General features: G+C 39.4%; 1 protein-coding gene across 1 annotated transcript; it reads right to left on the bottom strand.

Moving 5' to 3' along the window:
* Positions 1-536: 536 nt before the first annotated feature.
* Positions 537-15,782, bottom strand: igsf8 (immunoglobulin superfamily, member 8). The gene is made up of 8 exons (XM_077573958.1): positions 15,620-15,782; positions 15,386-15,525; positions 12,240-12,620; positions 10,356-10,817; positions 6,902-7,080; positions 5,309-5,561; positions 4,807-5,250; positions 537-3,892 (listed from the first exon to the last, which is right to left on the bottom strand). Exons 2-8 carry the CDS (start codon positions 15,438-15,440, stop codon positions 3,765-3,767), a joined length of 1,902 nt encoding a protein of 633 aa, XP_077430084.1. The 5' UTR covers positions 15,441-15,525; positions 15,620-15,782; the 3' UTR covers positions 537-3,764.
* Positions 15,783-16,689: the final 907 nt, after the last annotated feature.

The following is a 16,689-nucleotide window of genomic DNA, read 5'->3' as shown; positions in this document are numbered from 1 at the left end:
AGCATTGGTGCACTGTTTGTATTAGTGATGTAATGCTATGTACACCGATACACTCTTAATTCCCCATGTACTGTAACACACGGCGTCTCACTGCATTCTATGTACAATATTAGGATTAAAGTAGTTAAGGACCGTTTACATTGTCGCCAACATTTTTTGGGGGATAAAAAATAAATGGAATGAATGGGGCTCGTGTTTTGTACCCAATTTCCAAGTCAACCAGATTTTTTCAAATAACAAAAAGCAGTCCACTAATTGCTGAGCGACAGTTTGTGTCTTGAGTTCCCGCTAAATCCTGCTCGCTAATACAACAGTTAATCTTTGACTCGGGTTTGGCTTTGGAAGATGCCCCCCCCCCCCCTCTCTCTCCCCTATGCAATGTTTTCCAAGCAGCATCCCGCAGCGCTCCGGCCCAAACGCAAAAACCTCCTCCGCCTCACGGGCTGCTTTTAACCCACGAAAAAGCCTCGGGCAGGATGAGGAATCAACACAAGCAACATCACGGGTTGAACACTCAGAAAGGAGACGTCACAGCATGTGACAAATGCAGAGTGCTTTATTATTCATTACAGTAAAAGCGCCATGACAAGACGTTTTAAAATGCATTCAGGGACAGAGCAACAACACCACGCAAAGGGTTAGATGTGGTAACATTTTGGGGGGGAAATAAGTCTGCGTTTTACAAGATTTAAGGCAATTTTTTTTGAGAAAAATCTTAAGATGCAATTTCACCACATTATATTGTCTTTGAAAAATAACTATCAGATTAAAGGCATGTTTTTACTCGACAAAGTATAAAAAAAAATCAAAATTAAACTTTTTACTGACATTTAAAAAAAAAATAGCAGTTTTAATAAATTACATAAAGTTTTTTTCCCCCAGATAACATTTTTTAAAACATTATTTTACTTGATTAAAAACTCAATTTTGGGAGGGAAAAAAATAGATCCTTTTAACGTTAAAGTCAAATTTTTCAAGAAAAAAAGGTTGTGGTTTCACACGATTAACAACATTCCATTTCAAGATAAAAAGTCAGAATTTTACGAGACTAAAGTGGGATTCTGGAGAGGAAAAGAAGTTGTGATTTACAAGACTTCACAAAAAATATAAATCAATTTTTTCATTAGCAAAAACAAACAACTCTATCTTACAATTAACATTAACCTAGGTATAAGAAAAAATGTTTTAATTAAATCACATTTTTCCATTTGACCAAATTTTGTTTTCATTTTTGAGAAAACATTGTAATTCATTATATTGGATGTTTGTTTTAGTTTTTTTTTTTTTTTTTTAAATGTTACCAGATAAAAAAAAAATCTGAAAAAAAGGACAATCTAAAAAGGTCGTAATTTCCCCATATTACAATTTTTGTGTGTTTTTTAAAAAAAATAATAATAAATTTGAATTGAAACTTTTTTTTTTAATGGTTGAAACGATATATTATGTTTTAAATCCATATTTATAATTTTACATTATTTTTTAAAATCCAAATTTCAAATTTTACAAGGTGTAAGAAAAAAAGCCACATTGTACTTAAAGCAAAAGTCAAATTTTTCTAGACTCAATAATCTCGGGATGCACAAGGCGTCCACCATTTGTGTTTTTTTGTCTCTGGAACATTCTGCAACAGCAACTCTCAGCGTCGAACACCAATGAAGTGAGACATGACAGCAAAAGTGACAAACGCATGACAGTTTTTTGTTTTTATTTCTAAAAAGCACCTTTTAAGGACGCGTTCAGGGACAGTGTTCGAACACCATGCAAAGGACTCAGCAAAGGGTTTGATGCTTTAAACACATGGTGGGGTTGTGGCTGCACCGTTCTAAAGTGGGATTATCACCCACCATCCTGCCAGGCTGTGCTGTGCGTGCTCACACATCTGTGCCAGTGGGGGTGGGGGTTCAGGGGGGGGGGTTGTGAAAAATCAGCTTTGAGTGCTTGATCTGGAGCAAAGTGGCTCAGAATGCAGCATTTTTTTTTTTTTACCCCCAATGTTCGTGAGCAACATTTATAATCAGGCTTTAGGAAGGGACGCCAAAAAATATACAGCGCAAGCAGAGAGGACCTCTTTTTTTTGTTTGTTTCGCTAATGGAGGCTCACTTTCTTCCTTCATGTTTTCAAGCGTCGACAGAAGAGAGACTTTTGACACAAGTTTTCAGTGCAAGACAACACACACACGCACACATAAACATTCAGGGAAATCACAGCACTCTTTGTCCGCCTCAGTCACATGAAGATACCCGGAAATTAACACACACACAAAAAAAAAAGGGAGAAAGAAAATTTCAAGTAAGCACAAAGAAACATATTTCCTCAAATAGTGGCCTTATGCACGTCAGCTGCATTGAGAAAATAATGTGCATCATGAGAATTATTTACGACAGACTTGCTGAGTTCATGTTTTTAATTATGTACCTTTTTCCCTGAAATTATATTATGAGATTAAAGAAGTCCTATTTTTTCCAAGGGGAAAAAAAAAGGCATGACGTTGGAAGAATAAAATACTTTTTTTCAATATTTCAACAAATAGCCTTTTTATTAAAAAAAAAAAAGATTGAAAAAATTTAAAGTCATAAAAAGAATAGTCACACTTTTCCAAGAAAAAAAAAAAGACAAACTTTGTTTTTAATGCATCGAAATAAAGTCAGATTTTTGGGAGAAAAGAGGCCTAATATTCTTCTTTTTTTTTTTTTATAATATTGGATTTTTTTTTTACTCTTTTAACAACAGATGTTACAACATCAAAGTTGTATTTGTTGTAATATAAAACGAAAAAAAAGTTATATACAGAAAATAGTTATCAAATTGAATTAAAAAAAATTATCTGAATAAAAAGTAATATGACATCAGATAAAAAAAATGTTAATACGTGAAATGTGTGTTTAAGAGGGTAAAAAAGTCTGACTTCTACGAGAATGAAGTTGGATTGAAAAATGTAAAAATTATGTGACTACTTTTTTTTCAAGAAAAAGTGTATACAGATGGGAATATAGTAGTATGTTTAGAAAAAAATAATACGAGATCGGTCTTTTTTTTTTTTTTTTTGAAATTTGCCTTGTTCCCCGGAAGAAATAAAATTTGATGCCGTGCCTCAAATAATGGCTGTCATTAATGTCAAAAAGACAAACGTTTTTTTGTCAAACCAACAGAAGCTAGTCAAGTGCAAACTTCAAATGGAGCAAAGCATTTGTTTGCTATGAGGCAGACGTGTTCAAACTCCAGCTTTATTTTAGGCCTCCTCTCAAATACACAGCTAACACTATTTGCAAATAAACAGCCACTACTTGAGCAAATACTGTACGCTAAGTGGTTTTGGTCCCATATTTTTTATTTTTTTTTGTCATCTGAGTGCTTGACAAAGAATTTGAAGAATGAGCTTATTTGCAAACAACATTAAACACACTTTAGCTTAGTGCATTTAATGTAGCGCTTCCAAATCTACCAGTCAGCACCTAATAAGCAACAAAAAGTCTCTTTGTTTCCATACCCGTTGCGTCAAGTCTGCAAATGCTCACGTGGCTTTTTAGAGAAACAGCATGTCGATGAAGAGCAACTATTTGAGTTCATGAGGGAAATCAAAATCTGGTCACCGAAGCATAAACAACAACTGATGGAGAATGGAGGAGGAGCTGAGAACAGTGAGCGGCGCTGGTGACCTCGTTAACACGGTTATAAAAAAAAAAAAAAAACATGTAGAAAAGGTTTGGCATCCACTTGGGCCAGCGCAAGGTCATCCCGGCGGCGGCTACGGCGAGTACGGCGGCTACCTCCGAACGCGCTGTTTGGCCAGACGCTTCATGAAGCAGCAGGTCACCGTGGCGATGATGACGATGCCCACCAGCAGGGCGGACGACACGCCGGCCACCAGGGGGATGAGGAGGAGGTCAGCAACTAAAGGGAGTAGTTTCACTTTAGTTTTAGCTTTATTTGTGTTAATTCCACCTTAAACTTGTATTAGGGTCAATTTGGACAGTTTCACTTAGGGGTGTACTCACTTTTGTTGCCTACAGTTCAGATTATCAATGGTTTTGGTATGGAACTTTTTAAGGAGGCAGTAAATCGACTAGCTTTACAATGACTACTTTGTGGACTAATAAATTGCGATTTAGTGTTGTCTAATGAAAAGATAGCTCTTTATAATGCTATGTAAATGTCAACCAAAAAGTCAACCTTAAACATTTCTTGACAACAATGTTATATATGACTTCACTAGTCTAAACATAACATTCTGATTCATATTACATTTGTGGAATATGAGTTATGAAGCAAAATCCAGCCGGGGGCGGCCATTTTGCCACTTGCTGTCGACTGAAGATGACATCACAGTTGCTCAGGCAAGGACCAATCACAGCTCACCTGTTTTCTCAAGCTGTGCTGTAATTGGTTGTTACCTGAGCAACTGTGATGTCATTTTCACTCAACAGCAAGTGGCAAAATGGCCGCCTTCTGATATTGATAAAAACGGCTGGATTTCGCTGCCTAACTATTCCACTAACACAATATTAACCAAAATACCGTATTTAGACTAGTGGGACTGCATAGAACATATTGTCAATATTTTTTGGGGCGGTTGACTGAAGTTAATAAAGATTTCGTGACAGTGCCACTCTATTAGTTTGGAATTAATTTGCTTTACATTACTTTGTGAGAATTGTTTTTGTTTTAAATGAGCTACTTTAAATTAGGACTACCACTTCCCCAAGGTTTCAAAAGTATCTATCTAGAACTTTTAGATTCTGCAGAATGAAAGGGGCTATAGAAATAAAGTTTGATTGATTGATCGAGCGAGCGAGCGAGCGTCTTACCTCGGGCATACAAGTAAACCGTGACTGCATTGGACTCAGCCTTGACCCCAGAATTGTACCAGCCTCCGTGCGGATCCTGCCCCCAGGCCTCAGCGTGGCACGCGTACATGCCCTGATCTTCAATGGTGGCGGCGTGGACCCGCAGCCGGTAGCTAACGGCGGACAGCCGGTCCACGCTGACCTCGCTGCCGTTGACGTAGATGTCCACCACGCCGTCGTACCTGAGAGATGCTACCAGTTTGGGTTCGGGTGGGGGGGCCGGCTCTGGCGTGGGGCTTTTGGGCGAGCTGATCTGCCGCTCGGGGATGGGCCAACGCAGCCACTGCAGCTGAGCTTGGGCGGGGCCCGTGGTTGTGATGGTGGCGGTGCAAAGGAGGGTGATGGTGCTGCCCCGTTTCAGGAGAGGCCCTCGGGCCAGCTGAGCCTCGGCTGAAACGACAACATCTACGGAAAAGAAGCATGTATTAAGCGAGGTGGTGTAGATGCGATTGCGGCGTCTCACCTTTGGTCTTGAGATTGACCGTGACGCCCTCGGACCTCTGCGTGAGTGTCGCCGGTGTAGAAGGAGCGGGGATCCTGCGTCCGGCGTACACGCTCACCACGCAGCGATAAACGCCAGAGTCGGATGGCCGGGCCGAGAACAACTTGAGGGAGTACCTGGCCTCCGCCACTTTCTCCATCGAGCCGCCGCTGGCTCGGCTGACGTCGTCCCCCCAACTTACTACGCCGTCTGGGCTCATCCTGGCCACCTCCACCTGGTAAGACCATCAACAACAACTAGAATAAATTTACATAAGTTATCCCATATTTACTCTTATAGTATAACAAAGCATGCGGATGAACTGTTGAACTTTGGCTGTTGAAGACTTCAGCGCTGAAGAAAGACACGTCTGTATAATCATCTGCACAATGACTCATATCCATGATGGTTGCTGCTGTGTGTTGCCCCTCCCTTTAGAGCAGCAACGCTTTGTCACTAGTAACTACCCAATTAGAGCCGTATATAGAGAGAGTTTGGCCTACTCGGTTTCAGCAGATGGCCAATCACAACTGGCATGTGACCAGCAGTTGGCCAATCACAACTACTGGTCACATGACATAAGGACGCCATCCCGTTACTCTGCTGAAACCGAGCAGGCCAAACTCTCTCTATATACGGCTCTGATTGGGTACAAAAACGTTGCTGCTCTAAAGGGAGGGGGAACACATAGCAGCGATCACAACTGCTGGTCACATGACATCTTGTTACCCTGGTGAAACCGAGTTGGCCAAACTCTCTCTATATACAGCTCTGATTGGGTACAAAAACGTTGCTGCTCTAAAGGGAGGGGGACACATAGCAACAATCACAACTGCTGGTCACATGACATATGGACGCCAACTTGTTACCCTGCTGAAACCGAGTTGGCCAAACTTTCTCTATATACCAAATGCTAGTTAAGGGGTACTTGGCTGAAAAAAATGTTTCACAGGGGGTACGTCACTGAAAAAAGGTTAAGAACCACTGCTTTAAGAGACACAGGAATGTCAGCCATTTTGGTTCAAAGCGGAGACATTTGGGCCATGTGCAGGAATACTTCCAGACAAACTTGTCAAGAGAGATTTTTTTAATGTTATTTTTAATATAATTTTTTTTTTATGCAATATTTTTTTAATTCTGCCTTGGAAGCAAGTATTTTAGCAATATGAAATTTGGTAGGACATGAGAAAACCATCCCCAAAAAAGTCTTGAGAGCTTATAATGGTTTGAATCAGCAATTTTTGAGTCAATTTCACCATTTCAAGGGGTCCTTTCTGTTTGTTTGCTGCTAAATAAGAACTACTATACAGATCAATGAATTTAGTAGGGTGACACGTCCCTAGAATTTAATACGTCATTTTGGTGAGTACACGCGTCAACGCAAGAACGACAAGCAACCGTTTTTGAATCATTCCAGTAATATAATGCGAAAACGAAATTTCAGTTGACACAAAACAGTTATGTATGTTTCTGTTAGTAATCAAGGAAGTAATCAAGTCTTCGGTAAATTGTGAAAGGGAATACAACAATGACCCAGTTTCATTCATTACTTCCCTCATGAGATAAGAGTCTTACCTCCACGCCTCCAGAGCCAATTAACTCGCCACCTGCAGAGCCCCTCTTCATCCACTGGACCTGCAGGCCAGAGTTGACGTCGGAAGGCAGCCCGTTGACCTCGCAGGTCAGGAGGAGAGGCGAACCCACCTGCAGGGTCACCTCTCCTTGGGGCGATGACGTCACGCTCAGAGACTCGGCTGTAGGGCGAGAGAGGACACGGCTTCAGCGCAGGCAGCATTAATGAGTGATGAGATGAAGGCCAAATCCCAGTACCGCCCCTCATCTCGTCCCTGCCCCTTATGAATGTGCGTTCACGCGGACAAAGGAGTTTCCCAATTCTCCGTAAATGTAGGGGGGAGGGTTAAAGACGAGGACTGGAGGTCCATTTTCAAGAAGATAGATGCCGACGTCCCTAAATTCTCCCTTACGCCCCTGGGCAACACCGCGGAAGCAATGGCGGCACCAGGAAAAAAACAAAACGCAGGAGACATTGAATGTTATAGTAATGATACTTGGGCAGAAATTGGCACAATTGTGTTTTTTTGTAAACGCTCGCTATTGTCACGTCTGTTACGTCACAACCAAGCACACAGCTGCGGTACGTTCCCAATTCCGAGGGATTTTTTTTTTTTTGCCTTTGCCTCCACAAAGAAGTAGAAAGGAGAGAGGAGAGATAAACGAGACAAAGGGTGCAGGGTGAAGAGGAAGTAATGGGATTGGGCCGGAGTTTACGATAGTTAGCATATGGGCTAGCGCAGTTAGCTTTGACTGTACTTGTCTGCCTCATTGCTTAGTTGTTCTCGTGCGTGCTCATCACGATGGAAACACTTTTTTCCTACATATTATCTGTCATCTAAAATATTAAAACACTAAATTAACATTAACGGCAATGCCTTGAGACACGAGTTTAATTCATTTCCGACCATGTTCCTAACTCAAAACTCTTGCATTGCAAATCATCATTTCCCATTGAAATGAATGGAAATGCCGTTAATCCATTTCAGCTTTTGTAAAAAATGAAACAAATAAAAAAATCCACCTAGCAACGTGTCCACTACATGCGCCACACACACAGGTTTCATGTGCTCACAGGCCAAACATTTGTAGTTCAAAATTAAGTTTTGATGGAAAGTGGCTTGTTGTGACTATACATGCATCCTGGTTAACAGATATTCCGTGCTCACTATTCACTAATCACAATAGATGCATTGTCTTTACAAACAAAAGGGGAAGGTGCTGAGCGAACACATGCAACATAACGCATGCATTGTTCCTGATTCCAATCCCATTCAGTAGAATTTATTAAGGAGGGTACAATTGTGTGTGTGTTTACAGCCACCATCTACTGAATACTAAACTAGAAAAAAGGCTGTTACGTTCCAAGAACACATAAATTTGCTTTGTTGCCTTTTAACTTCCTAGTACTTTAACTACAAAACTTGAGGAAAGGACAAATCCCAAGTGTCAATAAGTGCAAGGTGGATGAAAAGAATATTGAATCCTCTGGATCGGCGTGAAAGCTTTCAGGGGCGTAAAAAAAAAGCGAGCCGGGCTGCGAGGCAACTGGCCGGCGGCCAGCTGGTATCGACCCACCACATTCGGCTGGCTCATCATCAACGAGAGAGAAAGAGCTGAGCTTGGAGCGTGTCAGGAGAATCACGCCGGCATTTCATGAGCCCCCTAAACTGGCCAGGTGGGCAACGAGCTGAAGGAGCAGCCAGAAAACCAATCAGCTGTCAACGGGTTTTACGGCTGCCTGCCAAGAAAGCGCTAGGCAAAAACTAAATAAACAAACAAACAAAAAAAAGAATCCAAGCACTCGGAAGTCTGGAAAGAGTCCAGTGTAGCCACTAGCGCTACAAGCCCAGGCTGACTTATGCCAAAATACAAATCGTGACTTGTTAGTAAAACACATTCCTTTTGCACTTTTGGTGTCGTCAGAGCTGTCGGTACTCTTGTGAAATTATTATTAAGTCAACTCTATTAGCTCGCTATTGACTGTTGCTGGAGACTTTGAAACGTAAATATGCTAACAACATAGCATCCAAACAAGGTATCGATTCCTTTTTAGGCTCGAATATACTATTAGAGCAAGAAGTTTGGATGGACTGGTTTCATCTGGTTTACAAAAAAAAAAATGCCTTGAATATATTCATAAAATATCCCCTCCCAAATTCTGACCCTACCACCTGAACATGCGCCTCAAACCCGAGAGCAGGAAAAGCTTTTGCAAGGCTGTGTGAACCGCGGCCTCGATTTCCCGTACGGAACTTGCACGAATGGCCCCTGGTGAGGTCTTTTGCTGCTCATAACCATCAAGGTTTGAGGTTTTTGTGGCTTCGCAATTGCTCTTTTTTTTGTATCCGGTCCAACCACGGCGGAATTTTATTGCAACCATTTCCAATTAACTCTCGAGCATACTCAGACCACCCAGTCTGGTAACAACGGTCAATAACAACTTCAAAGTCACTTAACCGGTGCAGTGTTCAAATAAAAAAACAACACTCTAAATTCATAGTGCTTTGAGGTGGCATTGTCCGTCCATCCATCCATTTACAAGCGCTTATCCGGGATTCAGGTCGTGGGGGGGCGCCAGACTTGCCTCTCCCCAGCCACTTCGTAGTGACTGAAATGGAACTGTGGCTCCTCTCCTTCAGAGCTGTTTTAATATTTTTTAATTATTTGCAAAGTCACCTATTCATGTTTTTTTACTCATTCCGGGTCCAATTTGCGGTTTTAATGCAACCTAAAAAAAAATTTATGGCCACGCCCTTAAATGTTGTCATCATAATTAATCTCATGATTTACACAGCTAACTCGCAATTGGTCGCTAATTATTTGTTTATTTTATATCTGTCCTAAATGTACAATAAAATATAATTTTTTTGCAAGTTTTTTTTTTAATTCTTAATACGAGCATGGTTGTAACTTAATTCAATGACATAGTATCTTATAGTAATTTACACAATTATTTGAAGTTAAAAAGATTACATTTTAAACGGAGTGTAAAAGAGTGAGTTTTGGGGAGTGAGATTTATTTTTGACAAATGTGTTTGTCACGAGGTGGCATTAGCATTTCATGTTGGACGTTGATGACACAAATATAATTATTTTAAAATTAAGAGCAAAATAACTGGAAAATGAAGGAACATGTGGACTCCTGTCCATTTTGTTGATTGTTAGTGTTTCCCCTGTCTTCACAAATATATATAAAATTAATTATTATTATTATTATTAATTATTTAATGCCATTTAAAACCTTAATTTTCACAAAATCCATTTGATGGCTTTTCAAGCTTTAGTTTTAAGGATAATGTTGGTTTTCAAATCATATTAATATGTTTGTAAAAGCTCTTAAATTGGGGCACATGTAAGTTAATGTAACGCCGTATAAGCAATTAAAATAAAGTAAGTGGCGGCTAACCCCATTTGCTGAGAAGCACTTCCAGTAAAAGGATGCGATCGTACTCACAGAGTTGCTTCACAGTCAGGTTGCCCATGTCCAGCGTCCTGTGAGCAATCTTCTGCCATGAACTGTCCGGGTCCCGAATCCACTGCGCGGCCTCGCAGAAATAAGCCCCCGTGTCGTTGGGGCGCAGCACCTTCATCTTCATGATGTACTGGTCCTGGCCGTCCTCTCCGTTGCGCTTCTCCAACGTGATGTCGCCGTCGTCGTAGCGCTTCTTGTAGGCGCGCCCGGGCACAACGCCCAGCAGCTTATCGATGGAGATGATCTCGCGGACGGTGCTGAGCTCCGGCGCCGTCCTGCCACCCGAGCCCGCTTGGCCGCCGCGCTTCCCGAAGGTGACGGACAGGTGGGTGAGCTGCTCCGAGCGGATGCTGGCCGAGCACGTCAGAGTTAATTCGGCCCCCTCCGGGAGGGGCTGCCCGGTCAGGGAGCGGCTGTAGCTGATCTGGAGCGTGTCGGGGATCACTGTAAGTGGACAAATGAGGGGCATTTGATTCCAGTAAGCCAACACAGGAAGAATACAATATTTAGATGAGCTGTGAAGTGTCAGCGTGGTCAGTAGCACGGTCTGGAGATCCGGGGTTTGTCTCCATTGTGCCATTTTGATTCTGAGCTGCAATGCATAACATTCAGTGATGCAATCAGTCCGGTGCAAAAAAAAAAATGTAACCAGTTTGGCTGCTGCTCAACAAGGACGATGATTTCATCTTGGTAGCAATGTGGACTTCCTGGTTTCAACTGCGCTATAGAAATGTCACATCATGTAGAATTCAACGCGCCAAGAGATTTGTTCTCCACTTAACATTACAACCACAATAATGTGCCTGTTGTTAATAAATCAATACCTTTCTGACAGTGTCAATCAAAACTGAAGGGTTTCAACTATGAAAGGATTTCAGGTGGTAGACTCACTGTCCGACACAATTTCATGCAGTTGGACATAATGAAGTAGCCAGCGGCATACTAACAGGCAGATATTGCACGTCACCTGACTTCAGTCTCACCTACTAGTATTAGTGTATTTTTATCTATTTATTTTCAATATTTGTTGTGTAATGCTTTTTTATATTCAGATCTTTTGTACACTTTTTAATTTTTTTTTAAACATTTGTTTATTTACATCTTATCTTTAAGTGTATTTAAAAAAAAAAAATTATTTCTACAATTTTCAATTTTGTCCAATATTTTTACATTTTATTTTAAAATGTTCCCTTCATATTTATGTATCATTATTATTATTAATAATAATAATATTGTTTATACCTTTTATTTTTGTCTCATGTATTTTAATTATATTTTTATTTTATCTTAATGTTTTCTCAAATTTGTGTGCATTTCATGCAATATTTTTCTATTGTATGATAATTTTGTCTAATATTTTGCAATTCCAATATTTTTGTATTTTTCCTCTGTTTGTGCATATTCCTCATAATGTGTATTTTTCCTCTCAGAATTGTGTTTTTCCTCTAATATTAGTGTATTTTGTCTACTTTAGTGTTTGACATTATTTGTCTAATACGATTATTTTCTCCTCTAATATTTATGCATAACTAATCTAAATTTGTGTGTTTCATTTAATACTTTGATATTTTTGCATTTTCCTAATAATTCCTAACGGAAACTATTTTATTTTTCTTCTACTTGTGTATATTCCCCTTCATGCTCTTACATTTTTACTCTAATATTTATTATTTTTCCATCTAATATTTTGAAGCTTTTGTTTTGTTGCTCTAATCTTGATGTACTTTGCAACCAATATTTTTGAGTATTTTATGCATGACCTCTTGGGGTCATCTCACTGGCCTACACAAGATTGAACAGCTGTCCCTAATAAAGTGTCCGGTGGCAAACACTATGAGCAGATGGTGTGCTATTTTGCCCCTTTACCTTTGACGACCACAGTGCCGCTGTAGGACCCCTGGTAGGTGGTGTCCGTGCTCGGCGTGTAGCACTCGTATTTGCCCTGGTCGTCCGTGCGCAGCCTTTGCATCACCAGCCGCGCCCGGTCACCGGAGTCGCGGTCAACCCTCACCTCCCCGGTCCTCACCCGCACTTGGTAGGGGACGTAAGGGAAGTCTTTGTCTTTGGTGGACACCACTCCCATCTGCCTGTCGCCCGCGTCGTCCCTGTACAGGAACCATTCGAAGTCCTGCGTGCTTGAGCCTTCGTAGCCGGAGACGGCGCAGGGCACGGAGAGGGAGAAGCCGGCCACGCGGTACAAGGGTCCGGCGGGGACGGTCACCTCGCGGGACGCCACGTACTGGAGCACTGTGAACGCAAGACAGAGGAGACAGAGAGGACTGTGAGGCCGCGAAGAACTCAGCAAACTTGCACTTTCAAACGGCAACACCTTATAAGTGTTATTGTACAGTTGATAAACATCTAATGAAGGGATGATCATAATTTCATATCTGTAAATGTGGTTAATAATGTATTTAGCATCTCAGAAGTAGTCTTTTGGCTTCTTTCATCTTGTAAAAAAATAAATAAAAATGCTGCAAAACATAAAAGACAACAAAGAAAAAGACATCAAAGAAGTTGCTACTGTGCTATGAAATGGGTTACGCTTTTTATTTTTTTCTCACACTTTTTCACCCGTTTTTTTTTTTATATAATTGTGTATTATGTTTTAATTTATTAAAATGTTCTTTAGGTTTTATTAGTTTTACGCCAACATTTAAATATTACCCCTCTAAAACACTTCGTATTTTTTTTTAAATATATTTTAGTATTTTTCCTTAAATACCATTTGTGTATTTCTCCGCTAATATTTGTTTTTAGGGGGATAATTTGGGAATAATATTATTGTACTTTTCTTTTTATATTTGTCTCAAATTGACCCACTTAACATAATGTTATTTTGTCTACTGTTATAATAAAAAACAAGTATTTAAGTACTGAAAAATTTTTTTTTTTATTTGTTGTCCAATACATATATTACTATGCTTTTTTTTATTTTTTATATTCTTGTCTAATATGTAATATGTATCGACTCGTCTGCATATTGAATCGTGCGCTGTAATATCGTGATATATTGCCAAATCGATTTAACCCCTAGTTATTAATTTTGTCTAAGTATTTGAGGATATTTTTTAAATGTCTTTATTTGTTGTCTAATACGTATATATTTTTACTATATGCTAGTATTTTTTTTAATTATTTTTGTCAAGTATTTATTCATTTTTCTTAATATTTATGTGTTTAATTTTTTAATTGCTTTGGCTCTCATTCTAGATAGACCAAGTGTATCTAAACCTGCAACTCTCCCTGCCATAAATCTATTTTGGCACCACGTCTCTCGTGACGACAGCCTTTTTTCCCCCGACCACAACAATGATCGTTTCACATTGTTTAGAGGGCCGCACATTTTTAACGTTGGCTCTCCTCCCTGGAGGGGATATCTGTCTTAATCTGTCATCAGTGTCAAAAGCGGAGGAATAAATTCACCATCAGTGGATGCCAAATGCTACCTTAGACCTAACCTAAAATGGATTACAACCTGAACAAACCTGAAAGACTGGACGTGTGTGTGCAAGTGTGTGTGGTCTTACTACACACGCAGCAACTGTTGGGCGAGCCGCTGCGTCACGACGACACGCCCATGGATAATAACATAGAGGCTGACTGGGGAGGCTTAAGCGGATAGAGACCTAATTAACATGAAACTCAGGGATTGGGACTGATAGGGACGCCGCAGTTTGTGACAATGCTCAACACTGTCTGGACGGGTCAAGATGGAGGGCGAGGGGGCAGCTACGTTTTTATAAGGAGAAAGCGTAAACATCACAAAGCTCAATTTGGGTTGAAGACCATGCTTTTTTCCAAAAGTCAATTTACACATTTTGTATTCCAAATGAGATTTTTCAGCATGCTGCTCCCACCACTATCCATAAAGCGCTTAAATGCAGAGTCTTACGATTTCAGTGAGTTGTTAAACTAAGGAAAAAAGGAATGCCGAATTTCAAACAAATTCCACCTTTTTATAAACTAAGAACTATAAATTGCCATTTTTAATAGGTAAAATATTCATCTAATTTTATAATTTACACAATTTTATCACGAAAAAACATTGACATCCATTAATAATATTTCAAGTTTTTATCTTGACTTCACTAACAACTCTTTTAACATTCTAACTTTTTATCACTAAATATGTTTTCATTCTTGAAATATTAAAACTATCCCTAAACAATATAACATTCTGTAATCCAACTAAAAATACAACTTTAAAATTCTAAAGACTTTTTACTCAATTAAAAAGCTAATATACAGCTTTATTCTCTAAAATAAATTAAAATGGACCTCGCTACATTGCAATTTTTTATCTCGAAATACTGCCACTTGAATCTCAATATTGACTTTTTTTTTCATCTTGAAACATTAACATTTGTTCTTTAAAAAGTTTATTGTTGCAATATTCCAACCTTGTATCTAATAAAATTTTATTTTATTTTGTAAATATTACAGATTAGTTCTTTCTTTCTTTTTTAAAACACACAACTTCATTCTCATTATCTGACAATGTGACTTTTAAAGTCGAAGTCTAAATTTTTTTTTCTCATAATACAATTTCTTTCCAAAACAAAACACAAACGTATTCCCATACAAGTATGTTGTCATTAACATTTCAAGCAATTTAACAGGACCTTATAAGAATAAGCAACTAGCTTTTTCACCGTGAAAATGTGTTTTTTAATTCAATGAGCGCAGGAAGATCTTGGCCCAAATTCCCTGCCAAAAAATAAGTACTTTCGTGCTATGAGTCACAGATGTGGCTCAGATTTTAACTGATCATACTCTGGCCCTTGTTAAACGCGTCCACCAAATTCGGCATAATTCGGCTCAGTAATTGTTGCATAATCCACGCAACAAACACGCCAGTGCTTGGACAACAAGCATCCTTGTCATTAAGATGGCTGCATCATATGACAAGTGCATCATTACAGCGCCATGCAAATGCGCGTGTCCGATGAGTGGTGAGATGTGCACGCACATACACACTCAATAATGCATTTCGAAGTAGCGTAGCTCACCACAGTGCAGACAGACGAATAAAGTGCTTTTTATCCCAGTCATGGCGCTCTTCATGTTCCTCCGCGGATTATTCCCGTCTCGGGTGTTCCTTCGCCAGCGTCTCGTCGCCGCTCATCCCGCCGCGAAGCTCCCGAACCGCCTGTTGACCAGATAACAAAAAAAAATGAATGACATGAATATATTGGCGCCTTCTGATTGGCACCGTTTTCATTGATTTTGACAAAGCCAATCACCTGAGTAACGCGCCGACGTGTAGATGTGGCGAAATAAACACTCGTCCGAATTAAGTAGTCGAAATCCCAAAAAGTTAGCGTATGTTTCAGTTTTGATATGTGTGGTTTCGTCTCAAAGTGGTTCGCATCTTCAGTTGGGCTGACGGAGGGGAGGAGCCAAAACAAGCTTCAAAGACGACAATCCGGAACCATTGGTTGGAGGAGTGATCATCCACGACCGCAGGGGGCGCCCTAAGGCTAAAATGGGATTTACATGAGCCACCGGAAGTAATTTACTACCACTTCCGCAGCAGATTCATCCGCCCCCTCCCTTCACTTTCGATTTGTATTTTTTGTTCTTATCATATTACGGTCAATAATAAAGACTTAATGTTTTATTATTTACATGGTTCTAATTCATTGACACAAAAGAGTCAATATTCCCGCTACGTTTCATTCAGGTTCCATTGTACGGTGTTTTCCCCCCTTTTCTTTCCTTTATTTATTTTTAATTTATTAATTTAGACTTTATTTACTTATACAGCGCCAAATCATAACAGAAGTTCTCTCGGGGTACTTTAAACATGGAGCGAGCAGTTGTCAACAAAGATTCATTTAAAAAGAAAAACAACTCAAGAGTAGCGGTACAACACTTTTTACTTTCTTTTAGATGTACTTTTTAAGATTAAGAATGAATTAAAATTTGTTTTGCTCTAAGTACAATAGAAGCTTGTTATTTATTTATTTTTAATGTATTTTTTTAATTTACTTTTTTTGTATTTTATTCAAGCTTTTTTTTTTTTTTTTTAAATAACATTCAGTTGTCGTTTTAAAAAGATGAATACATTTATATGGATGATTTCAATCCGAAAATGCTATTACAATGTTATCATTGTTATATACAATGTTATATACAATGTTATATACAATGTTAATGTTGTCTTATTTGTGCTATTTATGTGCTCAATGCGCTTGATGTAAGAGGTCCTCATTGCAACTGTGTGTCTATATGCTTGCCACGAGAGGGCAGCAAAACACTAGTCATTCAAATAACCTAATCTATACCCACAGAAATACATACAGGCAACTGT

This window comes from Vanacampus margaritifer, chromosome 8 (assembly GCF_051991255.1).
Source record: "Vanacampus margaritifer isolate UIUO_Vmar chromosome 8, RoL_Vmar_1.0, whole genome shotgun sequence".
In the NCBI taxonomy this organism is placed as follows: domain Eukaryota; kingdom Metazoa; phylum Chordata; class Actinopteri; order Syngnathiformes; family Syngnathidae; genus Vanacampus; species Vanacampus margaritifer.
This window is presented reverse-complemented; position numbering and strand designations above follow the sequence as displayed.